Raw genomic sequence first — 25,578 nt, 5'->3', positions numbered from 1 at the left:
ACTCGTTTTGCATTCCAATGATGTCAACTAATACTGCATTGGCTTCTTTGTTTCGTTTTGTTACTTCTCAGTAAGGATTCACTGCTGGCGTATTATTTCTGCAACCTAATAAAAATCTCATATTTTGGTACTAGCGATTAATTGCTCGACTACGTCTGACGAGAAGATAGCATTACCGATTGCTGCGGCCGGGGCCTGTTTTCGATGGCGCAGTTCTCTGAGTGTGACGTCACCAATGCTCGGCGCTGCCGCTGGCAATAAATCATCGCCGGTCTCCGTCCCACGCAAACTGGCAAACAGCGGGCCATAGCGGCTGATATATGGCCGTCAACTGCCGCCCTGGAGGCAACACAACACGGTCGAGCTGAAATGTGGCGCCGGATGCGAATTTCACCGCTGAGCGGGCACTATTTGACCTAAAGATAACCCACCGTCATTTTCGACCACTGCGGAATTCAATGTCAGCGAATATTGCCGGGGCGTGCTGACATTGCATGCCGGTCAACGACTTGTTCGTCCTGGTCCGGCGCTAATCTGCATTTACTTTCGTTTTCATTGTTAACTGCCGTGTAGCTGTTCTCAGCTGGTAAACGGATTGAGGCCATCACCGGGTGGCGGTCGATAAGATCTGGCGGTAGGTCATCACGGCGGGCCGAGGCGGTGATCTCGTCTGAATGATTCGGCTCGGTGTCCGCGCGCGCTGCAGCCGGGCTGCAAACCACGCAGCCGCCCCGCCCCGCCCTGCCGCGCTATGCAAACGACCGGCGCCCGCAGCTCCGGGAGTGCGGGGGACGGGCGCAGTGGGCCGCCGACACAGGTGTGTCCCCGCCCCGGGTGACGTCCGGCTGTATGCGGCCGCGTGTGTTTGTGACGGGCGTCGTGCTGACGTTCTGTGCCGGCCGCAGCCGTGCGCCACACGCGGTTGGCGGCGGCTGGGCCCGTCCGGCCGGCCGACCGACCGGCTGGCGGACTGGGTATTTCTGAACCGGCGCCGTCGGCAGCACAGCGGCGGCGAGCGCTGCGGGCCGGGCGGCTGGCTGTGCCGCGCACGGCCGGCGCCGCCAGCCACCGCCGCGCCAGGCCGGCCCGCTCGGCGGTTGCCTCACCCGCCTTTGTTCCGTGACAGCTCTCTCTCTCCCTCTCTCCCTCTCGCTGGGCGCCGCTCTGGCCCTCTGTCCGGCCGCCCTCTCCAGGCGGCTGCCGCCGACCGGCCGAGCGGGCGGCGTTCACCGGCGCCGCGGAGCTCGGGGGTCGATCCGGGCGCTCGGGCGGGCGGCCCTACCTGGCTGCAGGGCCGTGGGTCGGCCGCAGCTGGCGCCGGATACCGCCCACTCGCCGCCGCGGCCCCTCCCCCGCCCCCTATCTGATGTTGGAACTTAGCCGGCCGATAGAGCTGCCCGGCCGCCGGCGTCAAACTTTGCTGTTTGCGTGGATGATGCTCGCATGTTGATTGCATATTTATGAAGCTGCGTCATAAATGACAACTTGGGATTCGATGCCGCACTCACATTTTTACCCTAAGACTTGCGATGACTTAAAATTGCTTTATTTTCTACGTTTTATTCTAGAAAATTTTAGTTTCGCTCAAAATTAGTCGAGGAGATGCTTTATCATTTTTTTTTTGACATTCGGAGGACATTTGCACGAGGTTCGTGTCATGATGGATGGCGATGGACATTTGAATATCAACGGTGGTGTCATTGAAGGAGCGTCCCCACCTCGCTACTCCCAACTTTTGCTCTCCCTTTCAATCTATTATTTGTGCTTGTGCATTATTTCCCACTTTTAACTCTCCATCAGTGATACTAAATGAATAGCCCTTACCCTTTTTAATGCGCAATTTTAACTGCGTTTCTCCAATTTCAAGCCTTCCACTGGTCGTTATTCTTGTTTTGGAGCGCCGGTGAACATGATAAAATAGCCTAACTACTCTATGGAAATTGGCTGTTCCCCGTCTAGGCTGGACTAATCGATTTGAAAATTTTGGTCTTTTCGTGGAACTCCGCTGCATTAATCTTTGAGGAAGGTGATTAACGAGACCGTTCCAGCGCCGTGAAAAACTTTATTTGATGAACCATCTAAAAAGATTCTTGGGCGTTGTTTGCATCATCATTTGCACGTGGCCCACAATTGCTGTGTTCTTGGCATTGAAACCGGTATGTTGAAAAGAACCAACTATCAGCCATCAGGTTTTGAATTTACTGCTTTTCGCGCCGGCTGTAGCCTGCAAGTCAGTAAGGTCGAAACTCGCCTGCTGCGGGCTGTAATTACCCGAGGGAAGAAAGCGAGGGTTGGGAGCGACTAGCATGCGAGATTGGACCTTACGTGCATTTATCAGCTATCTCCGTCATTACGGGCCAGAGTCGATGGCTGGCGCCGGTTGGTTCAGCGCTGCTGGGGCTGGCGTGACGCAGGCGATTCTGAGCCGTAATGGCAGCGCGCTGTTCTCCATGCACGGCTGGCTACGTGAAACTCTGGTAATTTGGAGGAGCGCCCGTGCGCCGGGAGGGCGGCGGAGGAAATGCCCGTCCCAGTGGAGGCGGGGGAGCCGTGGGGGACGGTGGGGGCCCGCCAGCCGGCCGGCGGGACGCCGGCGCGCCCACCGCTTTTTACGTCAACTTCTGAAACGGTCTCGGCTGAGTTGGTCGGCCGCCGGTGCGGAGGCTCGCTGCAGCATCCCACACGGAGCACTTATTGCGTTTTCATATTTTAGGAGACCCGTCGGTGGGTCGTAAATTAATCAGCCAGCGACATCGGCGCTGGTTGCCGCGGGCGCCGCTAGGTGGCTCTTGCTCTGACCGGGGATCATTAACGTTGCTATAGAGACCATCGATTCGTTGCCGGCGCCGCGCCGCCATGGCGCACGGACGAACGTGGCGCGGGATCGAAGCGCCGCTGCCGCTGCCGCCCTCGCGCGCGGCCGCCGTCCTAGGAAATTCCTCGGCGTCGGCGGCGGCGGTGCAGGCGGCGCCGCCCGGCGGTCGGCGGTGCCTGTTTTTCTGCTGCGCGCCGGCCGCGCTCCGCTGCCGCCGCCGCCGGCCGCCCGCTTGGCAGGCGATCGATAGTGCGGCGCGGCCGGCGGCCCGGAGCGGCGCAGATGGTCGGGCGCCGCCGCTGGGGACGGCGGGTTTACTGCGGCCGGCCGGCCGGCTCGACCAGTCGCCGCGCGGCGGCGCAGTGCCCGGCCGGCCGAGGGGCCCGTCCGGCCGGTCCGCCGCCGCCGCCGCGTGGTGCGCGCCGCCCCGCCAGGGACGCCGCAAACCGGCTCCGCCACGCCGCCGCCGCCGCCGACCGACGGATAGGGCCGTCACCGACGACTTTTTTGCAGCGCCCAAAATGAAAGTTGCCAGAAGGATTTATTGCGGCTTATTCTGCGCGGGGGTTGATTATGCCTCCCATATTTTTAGCTAGGCTTCGTGACGCATGCATATAATTCGCTCAATCGGGGACTCCAACCCGTTTTCAATAAAAGGGAATGTTTCCTGATTTAAATAAACGCTCTCACGAGCTGAGGCATCCACAGAAACTACCTCGCTTGAACTTGGAAATAGAGGCTAGGCTACCTGCTGCACGTAAAACGGTACAATATGTCATCCGTCGGACCCAGACAATAAATTGGTGCGTAATGTCGTTCGTGGCAGAAGCCCACTTTTTTCCATCGCTTCGCAAATTATAGAATGCCGACGCTGAATGATCTGGATTATGATCTTAATGAGAGGGGGGATCAGCTACATCTGCATGATCAGCTACTGCGTGATCAACGGGGTGACGCAGTGTGTAATATCATGCTGGAAATGGTCCTTGCAGGTATTCTTATGGTATGATAATGTGCTGCCCTACTGTCCGAAGGACACATGAAATGGGAAGTGACATTTTTATACTTCTTCGCATTTGTCGTAAAGCATAATTCCACTACCAGTTTGTCTGAGTGTGAAATGTTGCGAATGTTCAAAGAAACGACACATGCATATCATGCTTGGATTGATTCAGTTTTCCTTGCATGTTCAGTACACTGTAACTCTTCAGGGTACGGATAATAGGTCTCAACTCTCTTCCGCTGCCTATAACTTATGCTGGAATACCCCCTCTCGCCGTCACTGGTGGATCGGGGGGGGGGGGCATTCGGGGCAAATGCCTTCCCCCCTACACACAGTGCAGGAACTCGACGAAGATTTGCGTTTTTTTTTAGAATGAAACGAAAACTAAACAACTTTTATTAGGAAAAGGTTGTTTTAAACTACACAGCAACGCGTAAGGAATCGAAATCCGATGACTTTTTGGAATTTGAAGGAACGTTTTTTGGGGGTGGGGGCGCAGCGTCCAAGACGGCCTTTATGGATCCACCAGTGCTCGCCGTATTGGGACACCATGATCAAAGTAGCTAGCACTTTTCGTGACTTTTTATGCTTTCGTTTGGCGTGATTGCTGAATCTGCGCAGCTACTTATTTCAGCTAGCTGATTGTGAAGCTGTATAGGTGTTAATGACGTGGTTTCGAAAATAGCTTTTGTTTTGGACCATTTCAGCTGCTCTGCACCGTATTATTGAATGCGCCATACCTCCGTAATAGCCCCGTGTACCACAGTGCTGAAGACGTTTATCCAAAGCGTGGTCTCACTTCCATTGCTTCGCACTTCGAAATCTACTGATCCCCTGAATTGCCCTTTATTTTGAGATGTGCTGCCGTCGTCATAAAAGTACCATACTTTTGACTTGTGAGGGATCAGGGAACTCTGATTCTTTTTGCCCTTTTGTAACATTCGAGTGCTCCTTTAACTAGGACAATCGGCCTGGTGCCGTTTGAAGTTCCTTATTGCGCCTGAAGGCAAATTATGGTAAAAGCAAATATGAATTATACACAATTTTGGGTCCCGCTGGTGGGCGTTGCGTCGGCCGGCCGGTCGCTATGTTCGAGGCTGTACGGGGCGGCCGCTATGTGTCGGAGACTGTACGGCCGGGCCGCGCGGCCGGCCGCCGCCGCTGCCGCCGCTGTGCCGTGCCGGCCTGTGCTGTGGCTCGATACTGGCGCCGTTCTGGCGCCGGCGTCTGTGCTTTTCGCTCTGTGCCGACGGATTTTCGTGCCCTGCGAGGGTAGAACAGACTTGTGCTCCACGCTTTGCTCAGGAACAACCCGGCTGACGCTCCAGAAGTCCACAGTTTCGTCCGATTCGACCGGTGTATGGTGGTACGTACCGTTCTCCCCATATTGATGTTGAAGGTTGAAGATAGAGGGCTGCCTACGGGTACCATATGTTCTTGTTCTGAAACCCACCTTTGTATGTTTTGCTCTGTGTATATTCAGCCTATTTCCTACCTTCTGAATTCTGATACACAATTAATCGTACCAGATCACCCGGTTCATTGTCAGTGCTCGACATCGTCTGACAGATGTGGGTACGTGTCCTTTCCGTTCCGCGCCCCCGCCCTGCAACTGCTCGGGTTTGTTTACTCACTGTGTCACCGCCCACCGGCGATGCCATCAGATGCTAAACACGTGTTCTCGGCTCGAGGGAAGGAAATTCCCCGAGCCCTGATTATCAGACCGATGACGTCATCGGCAATCCTTTTCCCGGTGTCTTTTCATCTGTGGAGGGGCGGCGTGCATCAACATTCGCACGTGACTCGGCATTTCACAAATACGCTGCCTGATCAGCTGACGTTGAATGGGTCCATCAAGAAAAGCGGTCGTTTTTGCATGACTTCCAAACTGGGGAAGGCATACGGGGGTTCGTCGCGTCGGCCGGCGACGGCTCACTTGGTGGAGCGTTATTCACGCGTTGGCTGGGTTTTAAAGATAGCGAGTGAGATTTCACGGTCACCTGATGACCTAGGGCAATTATTTCTTTGATGAGTCGACACTTGAGAAGGTGCTGATCACAACCATACCAAAAATGTATCCCATCTGATAAATTTTAATCCACGTTTAAAATATTTTTTAGTCCGTGTGTAACTGAGAAGATTGATTATATCCTTCCCCGTGTGACGACAATGAGAGCAGCAATAAAGGTAGTAAACACTGCCGGCGTAGCCACGTGGTTTTGTGGGCGTGAACGGGACCGTAGCGCCGGCTGACTAACCGGGGCTCGACAGCTCGTAAATTGGGGAGACGATGTCCGCGATTTGACGACACCGGGAGGAGGTGTGACCATTGAGCTGGGATGTGGGGTGTGTGGGTGATTGACTGATGATTCCTCCCCTACACGGCCCACGCCGAGGAGGGCCGTGCGCCGTAGCCGGTCGGGCCGTAGCCGCGCCGCCGACCGGGGCGGCGCACATACGCCGTCAGCCACGTCGAGGGAAAATGGCCGCCCGGCCGGCGGCGCCGCGCGCCGGTCGGCCGCCGCTCGCCGGCGCTCCCTGGCCGGCGGCCGGACGGAATTTTGGACTACCCGGCCCAAAAAGAGGTGTTCTCGACACGTAGGTGTGTTCAGAACATACCCAGTGGGTGCTATGACAGCTCTCCTAGACGCTACTTTGTTCAGTATTGAAGCATACGGCGCCCGACGCCATGTCGCCCGCACCGAGTCCGCCTGCTCGTTGGTTGGTCGCGGCGTACCGGCCGCGATATAGGGGCACACTATTCTGATTTCTGCTGCGGTAATCGGTACGGTGGTGTACCGCCTCAGAACATCTGCATGGTGTACACTTCATTCAGTATCGGTACGGCTTGCGGGCTTACATCTGCGGTGCCAGGGTGCTGTGTGTGTCTACGATACGGGAGATGCAGATTGCCGCGGTGGGGCGTTTCGGTACGCTGTTTCCGACTTAGGCTCAGGTATTGCACCTTTGCGTCACACCATACCCCCTCGGTTCTCAATAAGGTGTACCGTCTTGTACAAAAATGTGGTGTGCTGCATCAGTGTCCCTTTTGCTTTGGCACGTTGTTACTCATCAGGGATATCTCGAAGTGACCGACGTATGCATCATGCCGTTGTAATGGTAGTTACGCTTGCCGATAGTTCTTATCCTAATGCGGAATCATAATGTGGTACCTACATAATTTTCTTATATGGCTCATATAAATGTATGGTGCCCTACCACGTTGTAACTGGTCAGTACTCTGTGAGTGTAAGAGTACGCCGTATCGCTGGTACCCAGTACCGCCAGCGTCTGACGCCCTGTCCGTGAGCTGTCCGTGTTTGATGCCTTTCGAGAAGTCACCAGTACGGTGGCGGCAGCCGTACCGGCGCCAACTAATCTCGGTAAGTTGGGACATTTCGCTCCAATGGCCACCCGGCCGGCTGAAATTGGACCGTGTCATGTGTGCCACTATTGTGGACCTACCCTACCACGGAACGGCTAAATTTAGCCGGCGTGTTGGTGCAGTCCTCTCTGAGCTGAGGACGATCGCCTGACCTTTCCGGTCGGCAGATAGTGGTAACGGGATTCGGTGGGAGAGAGCATGACATTAGAGAGTGACGCTGTTGAACTTCTTTGTATCGTCTGCTGCGCTGTTCCGGAAGACTTAGTTTTTACTTCGCGTAACAGATCATCTGCGGCAAATGTGATAGTTTATGCATTTATCGTGCCTGTCTTCAGAGTGTCTGGTTCATGTTGCAATGCAAGGCTACTTGAAGGGGGTACTAAGGGTACTACGAAGGGTGGGGCTATTGATGAAAAGGAGACTTTTAGCACCTATTGCGCAGCCATTGAATACAAAAACAGACATCTTCAGCTGCATGGAAATTGTTACAGGCAATGGACGCGGTCGTCCCGTCCGCCACGCTGATTGCGATTTTTGTCATTCAATCAAACACATTTTCCTACAAAAACGTTTGTTGTGGTAGAAGGTGTACTAAGTTCTACGAAGTGTTGGTAAATAGCACAATATTTTCATTCGCATTCGCTGGCATGCTGCCCATAGGCTGCACAGCTATTTAGAAGCTAAGCCGCTTGTATTCGCCTAAAATGCAGCTATAATTCTCCTGTGATTACGGGATGTGATGACACCTTCCTTGATGCATAGGTGCTGCCTAAGCGGTAGCGTAGTAGCCACTGCGACTGTTCGACGAAGCTCATTGATCATTGTTTAGACCGATACGTTATCCCTCCTCGCCCCCGTGATTTCCGCACCTGTTTGCAGGTCTGACGGGGATGGGAGGGAGCTGGGGGCTTCGATGGCCCTCACCTTCAGGGTTTGCTTGTTTTTCCCAATCAGCTGATCCATTCTGGTCCCGCTATCCAGGCTGGGGAGGGGAGGGGAGGGGAGGGGTGGCTGTTGGCATTGGCTCCGCTCCGCCGTGTGTGTTTGTGTGTGTTTGTGCTGCCGCGGACCGCAGACGATGCAGCCTATCAGTTATGTCATCGCTGCCCAGCTGTTCCCGGGCTGATAGGGCAGGTCACGTGCTGTGCCGACATTCCGTGATGGTGTTACGGCCAGTTCAGCAGTAACGGGCCCATTTGTGTGAATAATGCGGACATGGTTAGCGCGCGGCGCGGGCCATACGGGAGTGGGGACCGGAGAGGGGAGGTGATTACCGGATTACAGCCACCGTTAGCGCTGCCCTGCCGTCTGCTCCCGATCCGCCCGCTGTTGATGTGCGCCGTCACGCCGCAGTGAGGCTGCACGAAGGTCGGCGCGCGGGTCGTGTCACCGGTGACCCAGTGGCGGTCAGACCGTGCCGCTGGGAGAGGCTCGGCTCTGATGGGGATAACATTATTACCCTCTCTCCCTCCCGCCGGGAGATGGATGGGACGGGGTGGGTGGTAGTGGCATCCCAACCTGCAGCTGATAGAGCTCTGAACAAGACTCAACCGTGTGTCGTGCCGTGTCGTTAACGGAGCAGCGGGGAGGGCCGCGCTGCCTTGACTGCCTTTCCGGCTCGCTCAGCCAAGGTCGGGAGACGTGCGGCGCCGCCACACTTCCTGTCGAACTGACCTGGGACAAGACGCGGCTCGACCGCCCAGTGACCGGACACGGGGAAAGTCCAGTCACCACTCGATCACCTCTCGACCCTCTCAGAGTCCGGTCCGGTCCGGTCCGGTGGCCTGCCCGCAGACACGCATACAGACGTGTGTGATGGATGCTGCGCCGGGTGGGCAGCTCAGGGTCAACGGGGCTCGGCCGGTACTGGTCCGGTTGTGTCCAGTGGCGAGCGATGATGGTCGGCCTCTGAGAGCTCCGTCGGACGTGGTGAGGTCGGCCCGGCGCTCCGGCTACCGCGGTCTGTTCTGGGACCGTGTCTCGTGTCTCCGTTATAGAATCTCGCAGCCGTTTCCCTACCCTTTGTCTCCTTGCCTCAGTACCGGTGCCCGATGGGCTTGTGTGTATCTGACCAGGGACCTCTGTTCTGTCTCATTTGGTTCGCTGCTGTATTTTCCAGGACGGCATCTCTTGTCTCCATTGAAGTATCCCGCTGCCTTCTCCGTTCCATGGCCTCCCTACCGGCGTGCGTCTCTTTGACCCAGGCGTCTGCTCTGTTTCATCGGCTCACTGCTGTCTGTTCTCGAGTGGCGTCCCCAGATTTCACCGTAGTACCCCACTGCCGTATCCACCCTATTGTCTCACTACCACAGTGCCCGCTATGCCAGTGTCTGACCTAGTCGCCTCTTGTGTTTCAGGAGGTGGGCGTCGGCGACTCTGCGGGTAGCGACTGCGCGCCGGGCGCCGGGAGCCAGGGGCCACGGCCGCCGCCGTCCCCCACCAGCTCGGCAGGCTCGCGCTCCATGTCACCGGCTGTAGGTGAGTCCCGAGTCGCCTGAGTCGTCCGAAGTGGAAGGTTGTGATTGAGTCCAGTCACAGAATCGGAGAGGGTCTGTAATCTGTATGAATATCGAATCGCGGCACTGAGTTGTCTTGAGTCATGAGAGGAGAGGGTCTGAATAAGTCCTGAGTTGGTCGGGATGGGCCCGATTGAGTCCAGAGTCGGGAGGTATGGACGAGTCTTGAGGGGGGAGTAGAAGGTGTGGGTGAGTCGGGGAAGGGTCTGATTGAGTTCAGAGTTAGCTTCCTGAACTACCTGAATGATTTCAGGGCTGGTCAAGATCCATGAGCTCATGTGCTGATTTTACATATAGCTATCCTCTATTCCAATAACAATATTTCGGAACATGGGCTCGTTTTAAAGGGACCATCCCACCTTAACATTAGTTTTGAGTTGAGATAGCCAAGTTTGCGGCCAGGCTCAGAAACCACCATTTATCCTGGTCGCAAACCCCGCAGCTTTATGGTGTTCAAGAAATTTCTTCCCTTTACTTGCAGGGTGGGACCAGCTTAGTCCCTATCTCTTAACCATTAGCGGTTTTTTGATGACGTCAGCAGTCATTTCAACGCCCGCCATTCCTTGAACCCGAGTTTTGCTAACCTTGAGCTCCCTTCTTTATCAACGTGAAATCCGTCGTCGGCGCTGATAGTATTCTATGACCGTGGGCGCTGAGAAAGCCTGTTGCTTTTCATTTTAATTTGAATATTAGAAGATACCCACCACTGGAACTTGGACTGATATTATACCCAAGGCCATATATATTATACCAAGGCCGAAGATGATCAAGCTGCCTGCTATATCTGGAGCTTGGTGTTGAACTTTAACATGGAATAAAAAACAAAATATCAAAGCAAACTGGATATGGTACTGCAAGTTAAAGTCCAAAGAAATTTGAAGAGCTGACAATTGACATTAATTCTTTTCCTGCAAGGCTTTCATATGGAGATCACACCATGAAGAAATATTTTTGATGTTAACAGTTGAAAGGGGATTGATCTTCCAGTTTTGACGAAAGACGCTGCTGACTGTCTTTGGAAAAGGATGTCGGCATGAAGTGCAATTGTGCTTGTGAAGTGGTTATAACTGGTCTTTTCACAGTATTAAATTAAATGTGCCATTGCAGCCAAGTGTGTTATCATGTAAGGTAAAATCAAAACTACAATGTTGGTTTTACGAGCATTGAGAAGGCTGGTAGGTAACATCTGCCTGTGCTCGTAAATCATGCTGCCAAAGTATTCTAAATTAATTTTATCATACACTTTTGTTGTCCAGAATGGTTGCACTATTGTTTGGTATCATATTATTCCATGTAAATATGGTAGTGTAAAGTCCGACCAACATGTTACCAGATTTGAAGCTGTTACGTTACCTAAGTACCTGTTTTTTTACTGGCATGGTGAATGTCACCTGGATTTTGTTTTGAGGTGCAGACCTAGTAACTCTGACTACATGGGTTTGAAGCTATTATCTATTCTGTTTTTACTGGCCTGGTGAATGGCGACTGATGTTGTCTGTGGATGGCACTGAAACAAATTTTGAGTGTCATGTACAGTGTTTTATTTTAATACAATGCTGAGGGCTGAAAGTTGTCTTGTTTAGAGTGGTGAAAGTTCAGGATATGCCAGCCACCATGGTGGGTCAGAGTTAATGTGTTGCAGTCAGTTTGGCTTCGGCAAGCACACGGATGGGCATACGCATCAAGACCTGCTCTGCCATACTTTCAGCCAATTTTACCTAGGTAAGTCTTTTTTCTGCCAAAAGCTATGACATTGTGAATTTCAGTGCTGTGGCCTGTGTGTAGCTTTCAGGAAAGCAATTCTAAATAAAGCTCTGATAAAGTGCAAAATCAGCAATGCAGCCCTCTAATACATTTTCTACAACATCTTACTTGTTCCTTGCATGAAGAGAAAAATGCAATGTTATGAATTCGTTTATTCACATAATTTGACAAGCATGCAGTTACCTGCTACTATCACTGCAGAAAACATCAGTTGATCAAACACAAGACACAACAGAAGTTTACAACATAGGGCTGCCGAACCTGCTTCCTCCCACCACAGTTGCCATATCCTAGCCTGGCTTGATGTGAGCACTGAATAGCTGCTTTGTCTAATTACAGCTCACTACCATTCAACTTAAACTGCTCTCTTTAAAGTAAGAGTGAGAGCGTTCAGTGTTCATAGCAGCTCGACAGACGACAGACAACAAACATCTTGACAAACCAACCAGTTTTTGATTTGGCTAATGATTTATGTGCTTGTTGTATCATGGCCAAACTACTTTAACAGCAATAATCCCTATTTCATCTTGATCTTGCTTTTATTTCCATTTGAACTCAGATCTTGAAACAATCATCTGAAGTGATATCAGATACTGGCTTCTGTTTCTCTTGAAAGCAAGTTAAAACAACAATGATAAACTAAGGCAGGAGATGTGAGCTGTGGCAGTAGATTTTTGATTCAACATATGTCAACCTTATATTGCTTGAGACCTCTGTGACAGACAAACAAATATTTATAGTTTTTTGATAGTTTGGATTCTTGGCTTGATTTAGCAGATCAGCTGTGAACCTTGACTTTGAAATCACATAAATGTCATGGTACCCGAACGAATCCTCGCATGACATTTCTTCGTAGCACAATTTTTCGTCCGCATTTCTTCGTCTACAAATCTTCGTCGGTGCATTTATTTGTCCCTCAATGCTTACTCTTGCATATATTTGCGTTGAAGAAGAAATGCGAGCCGATTTTCATATACCCTGATGCGAGACAAAGTAATGCGATACGAATAAATGCCCTGACGAAGATTTGCAGACGATGAATTGCGATACGAAGAAATGCCATAAGAAAAATTGTCCTGGAATCTTCTATTGGTCATCATATATTGACCTTGATAAGATAAACGCATCATTCGCGCAATATTTGTCGCATTTTGATACCAAACTATTGCTTCCAAATGCCGACGTAAAGAAAACCTTTATGTGACGTCATAGAAACAGCGGAGTTCCCAAAAAGTAAACAAAAATAAAAGTCTTATATCTCGAAAACGGGTGAATATTTTCCGGTAAAATTTGGTAGATGTTCATTTTCGCTCTTTGTGATTCACGCTACATCACTTTTATGCCAATTCATTAACTTTTTTGAAGGTGGGAGGGTCCCTTTAAGTGAAACCCCGCGTGTAGAGCTCAAACGGCCGGTAGGGTGGCGTAGACCGCTGCTTAGTCACGAACGGATTCATGCCGCTCGAAACGTTGGCATTTCTCATCACGTTCGAGCTTTTTCCGTCGAGCTTGATAGCGTCCGTCACACCGGTCATCGACACTGTATCACCGTGGCAACTGTCTGGATACCAGAGAGGGATTCCATACGGTGCATTGGGATTGTGAGTCCTACGATGTAGAAGTTAGTTGGGAATTGGGATGGTTCATTACGTAGAGATGAAATATGTAGTCCAGCCTCCACTCTCGCTTTGTCAAGCGATTTGTCCTCCATTCCTGACAGTGAACCTCAACTTGTATGGCTCATTGTGGGATTCTGTTGCCTTTCGTTCAGCGAACTGCTGGAATATTTGTTCATACATACACTGTATCATTTTCGTGCTCCACGCCATTCAAGCTTAGTGGATTTTCTGTGCTGGTTCTCAGTCATTTCGGGGCTCGTTATGCCATTCCCATTTTGGATGTCGTAACGGCATTCCCTCACGAGGTGCTTAATCAACATATGCTGCATTCTTTTCCCTTATTGCCCGTTATCGCATCTTCATCGTTTTGGCCAACAGTGTATGGGACCGTAAATAGTCTGCACACGTTTTATATTCAACGAGCACGAGCCTGCAGCTGTAGGATATCTGCTATATGCCGCCTCTATTGATGGCATCTATATGACGTAGTAGGAGCCGCGACCCATTTCCGTGTGGCTCCATTCATTGTGGATCGATTGCGTCATGTTTACCATAAGTGTATGTTTTGCTGTCTGATCGCCGTGTTTTCCGTGGTGCCATGACCTGTTACAATGTTTCGTGCATGCCATTGTCCGGTAATGGCCCCCACGTGAGCGATCCGATACTGCACCTGACGCGCCATGAGAGGAGTTGGGGTGGTTACTGGTTACCTTATACGTGCCACAGGTGCAACTCATTGAATTACAGATACAGTGCAGATGACATCGTTGATTGTGGGTTCGACACTCAGCCAGACGGGTTACTGTGTTCGTGGCGTCAGTCTGTGGGTTTTTTTTTCGTGACGTTTCTCCCGCCGGCACGTGATTTTATTCGTGACGGTTCTCGCGGTGGCACGTGACGTGTGGGCGTGCGCTGTTGCGGCGTGGCCGGGCGTCGTGTCCGTGTTGGTGGGAACTGGCCGGGGCAGAGTCGGGCGGACGCCGGCGGCCTCCCCTCGCCCGCAGCGGCGCACGGCTGGCGCTGCTTCCGGTGGCCTGGCCGGGCGTGTGGCGGGCGGCGGGCGCCAGACAGGTGCGCCGCCACGCTACAAGGGCAGACAGAGAGGTTCAAACGAGCTCGTGACGGAAGAACATCTGCATAGGTGATGGCTTCGTCATGAAGTGGAATTGGGTTTGAACGTGGTGCCCGAACTCGGAACATGAACGTCCGAGCCGAACTGACTATAGAGTTGTCCGGCCGAGTGCCCATCCGCCCGCGCCGTCCGCCCGTCAGTCGGCTCGGCGACCCCCCGGCGACGTCCGGTGCCTGTCAATGAGAGCGACGTGCCGTCTGTTGCCGGAGCGACCTTGGCCGTGGCCGGCCGTGGCCGCACCGAGCTGGTGTGTAATGGATCGGGCTGGCCTCGTGCCAAGTGGCGTGACAGGACCGCTGCCGGACGGAAACCGATCGCCTCCGCCGCCGCGACGGACACCGTCTGTTTGTCTCCGAGACACCGTCAGCTGATCGAACAGAGGCGAGTGGTCGTCGGTGAAATGGGCGAGAAAGGTCGCTCAATGGTGCCAGCGTCCCCGTCCTGTGTCTTTGGTCTCCACATCCGTCCCCGCCCCTCCCCCCTCGTCGTAGTGGGGAGGGGTGTGTGGGCGTCTGACAGCGGAAGCGAGCCGTCTGTTGTGTAGTGAAGGGCGAGTATGAAGCGGTGCTGAATGCTCGCAGCACGGGAAGTGTTTCCGAGAATCCTGCCAAGTATTTTCCGGAAGCGGCTACACTTTACTGGCTCAATTATGAGTTGATGACGCAACGCGGTGCCAGTGGACTGTGCGGCTCCAGTGGCCCCGCGGCCTGTGGGGTCGTTTGGCGGGCCTCACTGCCGTCTTCCACACGAGGAGCGCGCACGAGGTAGTGACTCATGGACTCATGGTGCCTGGTAGTGGTCCGATCACATGTCGGGCGCCCACAGTCCTTTGTCCCTGGCTATTGTCCTCTGTCCTCTGTTCGTGTCCACTATCCATCTTTCCTATCCACCGTCCTTTGTCCACTGTCTCTTTGTCCACACTCTTCCTTCCACCGTTCCCATGTTTTCAGTCCACCCCCCGTCCACTTTATCCACTGTCCTATATCTGTCTCTGAGTCCACTGTGCTTCGACCGGGCGGTAATATTGCAGCAGTGCTCGCGGTGTTGAGTGTTTTGATTGGCGTGTCGACTGGCGAGTGGGGCGGCGTCGGTCGCTCGGTGTTTACTACGGATGAGTAGTATTTGGACCTTGTGTGATGTACCGGCGCCAGTCCCGGATCAATGGGCCTCCCCGCCCCCTCCCCATCCCCTCCCGGGCCGGCGTCTGTGTTGAGTGGGGGAGAGGGAGGGAGGGAGGGGTGTTGTGTGAGGTTTGCTCTGCACAGCTGATCGGAACGGGGTGCCGGCTGAGACGAAGCACGCGGCTCGTGAAACGATGGGTGACACGTGCAGACGATAGCGCGCGCTGGTGACTCACAGAGGGGAGGGAAGGGAGGGAGGGAGGTTGTCCCAGGTCACGGAGTCTGTGTTGATGTGGCGTGGCGAGGTGCAGTCCCCAGGGTTGACCCAGGTCAGGGTGACAGACAGCCGGCTGATGACATGTGCATGACTGGCGGTGAACGACGGATGTGTCGACCACATGTGTCGCGGCCGGGTCAGGGGGACCGTTGGACCGGGTTGCTGCTGATGGTGATGTGCTTGTGTTTGCGTTCGGTGCCACTCGATTGTGACCTGGCCTGACCTACTGTGTGTCTGTGTTTCAGGTCAGCAGAACATTCCGATGCCGCCGCGGCCGCCCAGCTCTCAGGAGTCGGCCGGCGGTCAGCGGCTGGCGCACTCGCCGCACGCGTACCCGCCCCAGGCGGGACCCCCGCCGGGCGCCGCCGCCGCCGCCGCCGCGCCGCCCGGCCTCGGCCACAAGCCCGGCTACCCGGTGCCGCACCCTCAGTACGGCCAGCCGGGCGGCTACCCGGCCCAGTACAACAGCCACGTCATGTACGGCCAGTACGGGCGGCCGGGCGCGCCTGGCCAGCCGCCGCCCGGCCCGCCCGGACACTACCCCTACCAGGGGCAGTACCCGCAGCAGGTGGGTGACACGCACCGCCGGCATCGCGACCTTTGCATTGTTAACGAAGGCTGCCGCCAGCCGTGGCAGGTCCCGGCACTGTTTTTACCCGCTCAGGTGTTTGTCTCGGGTGTTCTTTGAGAGGCGGTAGTGAATGGTTTGTTTTGAGCCAGCTGAACGTGACCCAGTGCGTGGTCAGTCGGCACGTGCCTACCAGCTATTACAGTTTGCTGACGCGTGTGCTGGCTGCTTGCTACGTGACCTGTTTCGCTACCTAGCCGTGTGTGCCCGCTGTGCTCGTTCCTGCTCTCTGTGTTCTGACCAGCTGACCCGTGTCGACAGCACTGGGCAACCGGCGGCCACCCGCGACCCGGTCCCGGCGGCAAACCGCTGCACATGCCGGGCGGCGGCGGTCCGCCGGGCTCCGCGCCGCCGGCGCCGCACTACCTGCGCCACCACCTGCAGCAGAAGATGGCGTACGGCGCCAACGGGCCGAGCAGCGGGCCCAACGGACCGAGCGCCGGACCGCCGCCCGCCGCGGCCGCCGCCAGCCAGGCCTCGTCAATGCCGCCTCCTTCGAGCGGTCCTCCGCCGCTGGCGCCGCCGCCCCGGCCGGCCTCTCAGTGCAGCGACGGCTCGCAGCACTCCCAGCCGGCGTCCGGCGGTCCACCCGAGCTCTCCGGACCGTACAACAACCACGGCCCGCTGCCGCCCATCGGACCCGACGGCGTGCCCATCGACGATGCGTCGCAGCACAGCACGCTCTCAAACACCTCGGCCAGTGAGTAGCGCCGAGCGCGACAGGGTCGGTAGAGTCGTCTCACTAGCTCATGGGGGAGAGCATGTGTAGGACGACGTGTCTAGTAGGCAGCGCTGTTACCAGGTCATTGACAGAGCGCCTGACCACGGGCTCGGCTGTACTAGTACTGAGGGAACCCAGGGGGAGGGGTGATACAGGATTGCCTGTCGGTTGTCGGACGGCCGCCTCGATTGGATTTCTGTCCCAATAGACGTCCGCCAGGCTTAGGCACGGGCTGCCGCTGCTGTCTCCCGAGCTAGCGAATTACTCGTCCATGGCGATTACATTTGTACCTGCCAGCGAAATTACTCGCCGATCGAGGTATTCTGTTTTGTCCCTGGCCTGAGTCTTATTGCAGGTGGACGTTCACACTTACTTCTCTTGTTATCATCGTGTGCCTAGTTCTTTTGTCATTTTCAAGCTAAGCAATCTGCAGTTATGATTTATCTTGCGAGATTCTTCTGTGTGCCATGACTGCCGGCAGACCCAAACTACCGTCACCCATGTGACCTGTTGTTGACGTCTACTGACTCCCTCCCTCCACCCCTCAGATTCTGAGGACCGCGCCCGCTCGCCGAAGCCGCGTGTCAAGGAGAACGCCGGCAGCAGTCACCCGCCGACGCCCATCTCGGGCATGGCCTCACCGGGCGCCGCCAGCATGACGTCGGCGCACGATGAGGCGGAGAACAACGTGGCTAGTCCCGGCGGGCCGGCCTGGCCGCGCTCGCCCGTCTCGGTGAGCTGAGGCGACGGGGGCACTCAGCGGAGGGGAGGTGGAGGGGGCTGTAGGTCAGGTAGTATGAGATCCGGGAGGGTCTCGTACTGAAACGTATGATCATGACGTCGGTGTCGTGGAGGGACAGTGTATTTTTGTACGTGGGAACTTTGTAGACGATTCCTAAACCTGGTGAACAACAGACATTTACTGGTGGTGCTGGTCTATTTACTTTGGATTAGATGGTACTTATTTGACGGGATTCTTACTTGGGATGCGTAGCGGAGCATGTGGCTAGAGGACTGGTTGGAGGGTTTTCAAGGAATATTTCCATCCTTTTCGGTCTGAACGTCTTTGAGTGACTGATTTGGAAGAATTGTGACGATTTCGGTAGATTGAATCTAATGGTTTGGTTTGATACAATTGGGTGACATGGGGTACAGATGGAAATGCGGATCACCCCATTCTTTTTCAACACAGGCTCATTCGTACACCGAACTAACTGGATGACATTTTCTTCTGCAGGTCTATAACCCAATGCCTTCAAGAGATGCTTACCCAGTATCCAAGGTCCATAGTATTCTATTATTCTTAGCCTGTCGCTATCTCACTCTCTATCGCTCCATGTATTCACTTATCAATCGGTGGTGGTTGGCTGCACAATTCTGGATATTTTCGCCTTCTTGTCTGTATGTTGCTTCGGTGATGGTTTGGCTGGGACTGGGTAGACGGTGGGCGTCTTTCAGTTCTGCGCAGAAAGCGGATGTATTTTCTCACTTTGTGCTTTTGGTGTCCTGAATTGTAATGGGTATGTGGTAGCGATTTATATTTTATTTGCGATGTGCGATTGTATCTCAATTTCATTATTCATCGAGCTTTAGTTTGCTAACCTGAGTTCACGATAATTGCGACCTAATTAGTCTGAATCTTTTTGCGACTGTTAAGTTTTCACTTCTCACCGATATTCGCCACTTGTTTTCTTTGTTTCATCTTCTTTCACCCAATACGATTTTAGGCCTTTATTTATCGCGGAATATATTCACCTATAACTTATAATTTTATATCCATGAATTTGCAATAGAGGTCAATTGGCTGCATGAGAGCACGCACGTTAAATCGGTCGATACATGAAATGGTGCCAATTATATGGGACTCACATTCAGCATGCATTTAGCTGTTGCGCCAGTCATCACATTACGGAGATTTTTTGTTACATATTCTAGAAAATCCCTTGGTTTACTCCGTGTTGCCTGGAGGTGTTGGTATTTATGAGAACATTCCCGGATTTGCACAGGGAACGGCACGGTACCTTGTATAAACCGCTCGGCGATCGAGTATTGGTATATTTATGCTGTGCTTCAGTGATCACCGATTTTGTTCATCATGTGTAAATCACTGCTGAACCTGCTTCTTCTGGTGCTGTGTATCGTCTTGTGTGGGTGCTCATTGTTTATAATCGTAACGGTAACTTGGTCCCATGTGGTGATTGCACTTCTCGTTGTCTTGCTATTTAGGGAAGGCCTTCTGTTAATCTCTTTCGAGCACGTTCAAGTCTTAAAAAGTCATCTCTGTTACGTCATTACAATGCATGATCATCTATTCTTTTCCTTGTCAATAAAACTGGAAATTTTGTTTGCTTTCAGGTGTCGCACTGAATATTTCTGTTCAGCGCTCAATATATTTCCGTGTGGTTTGTCAGTCGTAGGCATGATGTCGCTCCCACCCGTACCGACCCGCGCCGGCCCCTACTGACCGTGTGCGCCGGGGCGTTTTGCTCTTAACACAGAACTCCCGCTCCGTGCGCCAGCAGAAGGCAGAGAGCCTGAACCGTCTGTTTGAGATTGACGACGCGCCCGGCCGGCGCGAGTGGGTCAGCCGCTTGCTGGCCTTCATGGAGGAGCGTGGCTCGCCCATCCTGCAGTGCCCGACCGTCTCCAAACAGCCGCTCGACCTGTTCAAGCTCTATCAGTTCACCAAAGAGCGCGGCGGGTTCGTCGAGGTAAGTGGACGCTTACCGATGATGCTGTGATGTGGGGATGCCTTCCGGCGACGTGTCTGACGTGGGTGGATGGAGGCTGATGTGTCGCGAGGTCTGTATGATCGCGACGGGAACCGATAACAATTAGCCAGTCGTGCTTTGATGTACCGAGCTTGACCAGTTGGAGGGCGGTCCAATTAGCCGGGTCTCTGGCGGTATTTCAATAATGTCTTCGACGGTAACGTCAATAGACATTCATTTCGGGCGTCGTCCGACACAGCCTCGCAAATTGCATACCTTCCCTCGAGTATGAAAGAAGCCTCGGCCGTCCAGCCGTCCATCTGTGCTGTATCGTGAACGATTCGCTATCTAGCTGGTTAGGTTGAGATCCTGCAGTCGCTGTAGTGACACTACTACTACAGCGTGGTGGTGTCGCCCACTCCCTTGCTCATTGTCATAGCTCTCTGTCCCACGTCTGTCCCTCATTGCTCCACAAGTCTCCCTTGCGTCTCTGGAAGTCGCCCTGCTGCTCTTTGCCGACTGACTCACCCCGCCGCGCCGTTATCAGGTGACCAAGAACAAGACGTGGAAGGAGATCGCTGTGCTGATGGGAATCGGAGGCAGCTCCAGCGGCGCCTACACGCTGCGGAAACACTACATGAAGAACCTCATCTTCTTCGAGTGCCACTTCGACCGCGGCGGGCTCGACCCGGCGCCTATCCTCGCCAAGTACGAGACCAAGAGCAACAAGAAGAAGGGCGCCGCCTCGCCCGGTGAGTGGAGGGTCTAAGCTGATGTTTTCTGTGCTACCTGAGACTGGTCTAAGCTTATGCTCTCCTGGGTGAAGAGTATTTCGAGTAAGGGGTTGATTTCGTGTACAATTTTGTTTTTCATTGTAGATCTCCAGTTAGTTGACCGAGCTGCTTTGACATGATATTCGTCTGCATGTCCGGTAGATTGAAGCAATCGTTCGTCACCTGCAAATCTCACAGTGCCATTGCTTGTAATGACCGATTATCCTCTCAGGCCGTCCCCTGACCGTCCATCTCTTCCTCCGCCAGGTCCCCAGGACTCATTTTCTAACTCTGGCTCGATGGACGGCTTCCCGTCTGGCTACCCTGGCTACCCGGGCGGCGGCGACTACAGTAACGGTCCTTCCGGCCAGCCGCCACCACAAGGTGAGAATTATAGAGGCGTGCGCTGGGTCTGCTGTTATTACAACATTGTGTGTTTGACAGACGGGCTTAGAGGACTGGTGGGTCTGACGGCCTAGAGCGTTGAGACAAGAAAGCTTGTTGGTTTTACTCAGGTTGCTGATGATTTCAGATTGGATTCTGTTCATTTTTGGTTTATCTCTTTGGAATTCGGTTGCTGGGCTTGTCCCGTCTCCTGAGGGTGGGATACCACACCGCACTGGACTGCGGCCCGTCGGGAGCGCTGCCGTGGCTGACGCGCGCCCCTGCTCTGGCCGCTAGGTGCCTCCGACCGGGTCAGTGTGTCGAACCCGTTCGAGGATGGTCACTACGATAGTGCGTACGGCTCTGGCTACCCGGCTGGTTACAACAGTAAGCGGACCCGCGCGGCTGAGCTAGTCCCTCGACCTGACCCTCAACCTGACCTCGGCGTAGCTGATCTGGCATGGTCGCCTGTATTCTGGCCCGTAATTGTGATTGTGTTTCGGTGTTTGTAGCATTTTCAGCTCGTTGTGTACGTATTTGGAGTGAGATTGCTGTAACTTGTTGTAAACGTGGATGTTTATCAGTCAGCTCAGCCAGTAAGAGTGGATGTTTAGCCAGAAACTAAATTGTCCTGTTATTCTGTCTACGTGGGCATTTTAGTGCGTCTTCTCTTCAATGCAATCAAGCGCAGGCTGCATGGCACTTCATTCATCTGCTTTGACTGCCCTGCAGCTGAAGTTCGCTATTGTTTGTCATTGTATGTGTTTGCTGGATCTGCGTCTTGGTGCAGTTGATTAGACGCCGCAGCTGGGGTTGAAAACCTTGTCAAAGTTCTGTTGTGTGTACGATGCCTGAGTCCTTACAACTTTTAGATGTTCTTTGTGTTGTCCGGTGTGCAGTTGACGGACTGTCTTTGTTGATCTTTGAATGCTGAAATGTTTCTATGATGTTTCCATTTACCTTTTCGAGCATGCTTGCATTTTGAGGATTGCGCTATTCCAGAAGCATTTGGAGGGAATTTAGCTATCTTTTCCATCGTTGTTTTTTTTTTCGTTTGTGGCAGCTGGCTCGACCATTTTCCTCCGTTTTTATTTTTCCAGAAGTTTTTACTTCGATTTGAAGCTGCTGGCTTGTTCTTGATTGCCATCCACAATATTTGACATTCCATCTCGGCTTTGCGATTTGTTACATCAGTGCGCTCGCACTGTACTCTCTTCTGAAGCCGAGGCGCCTTCTGACCGCTACGGCCTCCCACCCTCTTTCCCTATCACACCTAACGTGACCCCTCCGTGTTTCAGGCTACCCGGGCCACGGCTACCCACCGCAGCCGGGTTACGGTCACTACCCGCCGACCAGCGGCGCGCCAGGTCAGGAGTACCCGCCGCCGCCACCGGGACCTCCGGGGGCCGGGCCGCCGCCGCCGCCCCAGCAGCAGCCGCCCGGGCCGCCCCAGCAGCCGCCCTACATGCAGTACCCCAACAGGTGTGTGGGCGGCACGGCTGTACACTGACCGACAGCGTGCCAGAAGGCCTTTGATGCAAATGAACCTGGTTCGGTGGAAAGTTTATTTGGTGGTAATTAGGCTGTTAAACAGGGAATGAGTGAGGCGATGGCGGTTTATGATGAATTAAACACGATGCAAGTGGGTTGTTATAAATTGGATTGAGGTTAATGGTCGTGTGTCAGTGACGTTTAACTCGTGGCTGCATACCGGCTCGGTAGTAAGAACAGCTGATAGGTCGTTCACCTCTGTGATGACTGACTGGAGGGATGCTGTGACTGGTGGCTGACCGGGTGTGTTCTGTGTGACCACAGGAGCTACCCGCAGCCGCCGACCTCTGCGGGCCAGCAGCCGGGCGGCGAGCACCACCGGTACCAGACCGGCCCGCCGCCGGGCCCGGCCACCTACGGGCCGCGCCACATGTACCCGGGCCACCAGCCGGCGCCGCCGCCCGCCTCTGTGGGCAGCCCGGCGGCCACCCCTCCGCCCGTGTACAGCAGCGCCGGGCCCACCGGACCGCCGCCGCCGCCGCCGCCGCCGGTCGGCTCGGCCCCGCCGGCCAGCGCGCCGCCCGGCTCCGGTCCTGGCCCGACGCCGGCGACCGGTCCCGGCGGGGAGCCGTACCCGGCCAGCACGGCCTCCCAGTACCCGGTACGTACCGCTCCGAACCCCACCCTCCCTTACCTAGCTGAGTAGCTGTAGGGAGACCAACCGACCCGGTCTGATTCCGCTCTGAACTTCACTGAGTAGTCGGTAGGGAACTGACCGACCCGGTTTGGTTTGCCCCGCCCGCACGTTCAAGTGTCTTTCTTCCTGTGTGCGTATGACTGGCCGGCCTGCCGACAGCGACCGTCGGCCGGCGTTAGACTAGCGCATGGTTCAGTTTGTCAGTGTGCCGTCCGTCTGGCGTTGACTCGACCTGTAGCTTGCCTCGCTCGGCTCTTACCCTAGTGCTGACTGCTGACTGGGGCTGGTCGGTGTGCTGACCCCGCCCGCTGATACTGAGCTACCGCTGAGCTGAGCGCTGAGCGGCCCATATGTGCGTTTGCCGCGCTCAACCGCAGCCGATCTATAGCCGTGTGTCTGCTCGTTTGTAGATGGCGTCTGGCGTTAACTTCAGCTCGCATCTAGCCAAGCAGCTTTCCGCTCCCCTCAACCCCCGCAGCAGCCCCATGACGCAAGTACGTACCGCCGCCTCACTCGTCGCTTACTCATATTTGTTTCCTCTGTCGCTCTCCTCTCTATCGCTGATGCTTACTGCTTGTAGATCGGTCGCTTACGAACACGGTTAACCCGGCTAGTTTGTGTTTCAGTTATGACCTTAACAAGAGTCTCGATGTGTTCAGCTTTGGCTGGTTGTTCTCTATCTCTTTCTGTCTCAATGTGTATCTGTTTGTCGAGGTGTGGCCTGTGGCTCAGCTGGGGGCGGGTTTTTATTTATTCCGCGCCGTGCGCGCGCATGTGTTTTAGATGTCGCCGTCCAAGCCTGACTATGCTCCGGCGCCGACGCTGGCCAAGCAGCTGGCGGCGCCACCCCTGGTACCGCCCCAGGGGCCCGGCGGGCCGACCCCTATGGGCCACCCGCCGCTCAGACACCCCATTGTGAGTAGAGCGCGCCGGTCCCGGTTTGGAGGGGGAAGTGTAGTAACTATACTAAGGTGGCGGTTATTCTGTGTCATGTTTGTGTACAGCTGACAAGCGATCACTGCGTAACATTCAGGTGGCGGGCTTCTCGCCTCTCCTTTCCTGCTCATTGTAATATGGCTGATGTGTTTGCATTTATCACTCCGATCAATTGGTGTAGCATATATTTGCGTGGGAACGCTCGGTGGAGGTGTAAGTTACCTTTAATGGTTTGATGCGATGGCACTTTGACAAATTACATATGGTGATGCACTGTGTACATTTGATCACCAGTATGTCATCTTGTATATCGTTTATGAGACATCATTGTGCTTACCAGTCTCCTGAGCCTGATGTCGCTGTCGCCCAGGCCGTTCTCATCAATCAGCTGTATGTGCCCAGCGACCAGATCCTCATACCTGTCCGATACAAATTTACATTCATATTCCAACACATCTGATTTTTCCTAGTGAACATTTGCCAGCCCTACCTGAAGTTTAGACCATCTCTCGCGTTTCATGTAATTTTCCAGAATGCCAGTTTGTCCGATTATGCTGATAATCATTATATTTATCCCCGCCACTTCCTTATTCTCCCGTGTCATGCCTCTCGACAGCTCGACTCGATAATATGCTCCATCGATAGAAGCACCCGCTCGTCACCCGTCCCGTCGCACACTGCCCTCTCCCAGCTCGACCCGTCTGACCTGAGTCCGTCACCCCACAGCCGTACGGCTCGGGTCAGCACGGCGCCGCGCCCGGTATGCCCGCGTACCGGCCCGGTGCGCCGCCGAGTATGGCCAGCGCGCCCGGCCAGCCGGGTCAGCGGCGACCGGACGGCGCGCCGCCGCCTCCGCCCGGCGCCGGCCCGGCCGCCGCGCCGCCCTACAACCAGCACCAGCAGTACGGTACGTCACGAGGGCGATGCTGAAGGGAGAGGGAAAGGGCGGCTCAGCTCAATGTTCACGACAGTAGAATGACGTTTCCTCGCTGGTATTTTGAGTTTTTGTGGCTGAGTAGTGTGTAATCTTTATATGACATGCCTCTTGCGTCGACGTCCCCTCATAGTTGAGGCTACCAGTTAGATGCTACCAGACTGGCTGTTTCTTTGTCTGTCATAAATGTGTGCTACTGTGTAACATCGAGTGATCAGTTCCTTGGCCCTCCACGTCTAGCCTTTGCATGCTGAGTAAGGCTCCTGACCGTTCCCTGTCTGACCTGACGTCTCTGTCGACAGGCGGCTGGCGGGGCGGCTCTTACGGCCAGTACGGCCCGCCGCCGGCGCCGGGGGTGGCCGGTCAGTGGGGCCAACGGTACCCACCGCCGGGCAGCCAGCCGCCCGGCCCGCCCGGCACCGGCTACCCGCCGGCGCCGGCGCCCGCCCAGTGGAACGGCAACTCACCGGCGGCCGCCGCCATGGCGCAGCCGAGGATGCCCATGAGACCGCCGTACGGAAAGGACTCCAAGCCGTATCCTCCCGGCAAGGTAGGTGTGAGCGACCCTAGGAGTCCGGATACCAGGGCTAAAACTAGTCAGCAGACTGAAGAGCGCACCGGGGCGGGGCGCACGATGTGCCAATCTGTTGCCAGGGACAACCGGAGCTCGA

General features: G+C 54.6%; 1 protein-coding gene across 1 annotated transcript in view; it reads left to right on the top strand.

Annotated features, from left to right (window-relative positions):
• Nucleotides 1-25,578, top strand: part of LOC122377866 (trithorax group protein osa-like) — a 40,824-nt gene that overhangs the window by 7,381 nt on the left and 7,865 nt on the right. Inside the window, exons 4-19 of the mRNA XM_043358382.1 lie at nt 9,561-9,681; nt 15,878-16,200; nt 16,522-16,960; nt 17,530-17,714; nt 18,219-18,263; nt 19,480-19,692; nt 20,240-20,444; nt 20,733-20,849; nt 21,147-21,236; nt 22,148-22,331; nt 22,665-23,001; nt 23,448-23,531; nt 23,821-23,952; nt 24,700-24,880; nt 25,210-25,262; nt 25,359-25,457. Coding sequence (XP_043214317.1) covers nt 9,561-9,681; nt 15,878-16,200; nt 16,522-16,960; nt 17,530-17,714; nt 18,219-18,263; nt 19,480-19,692; nt 20,240-20,444; nt 20,733-20,849; nt 21,147-21,236; nt 22,148-22,331; nt 22,665-23,001; nt 23,448-23,531; nt 23,821-23,952; nt 24,700-24,880; nt 25,210-25,262; nt 25,359-25,457 — 2,808 coding nt within the window. The remainder of the gene's footprint in view (nt 1-9,560; nt 9,682-15,877; nt 16,201-16,521; nt 16,961-17,529; nt 17,715-18,218; nt 18,264-19,479; nt 19,693-20,239; nt 20,445-20,732; nt 20,850-21,146; nt 21,237-22,147; nt 22,332-22,664; nt 23,002-23,447; nt 23,532-23,820; nt 23,953-24,699; nt 24,881-25,209; nt 25,263-25,358; nt 25,458-25,578) is intronic.

The sequence above is a fragment of the Amphibalanus amphitrite genome, unplaced genomic scaffold, assembly GCF_019059575.1.
Source record: "Amphibalanus amphitrite isolate SeventyFive unplaced genomic scaffold, NRLGWU_Aamphi_draft 000052F_arrow, whole genome shotgun sequence".
NCBI lineage: Eukaryota > Metazoa > Arthropoda > Thecostraca > Balanomorpha > Balanidae > Amphibalanus > Amphibalanus amphitrite.
The sequence above is the reverse complement of the archived record's forward strand: the minus strand, read 5'-3'. Positions and strand labels throughout refer to the sequence as shown.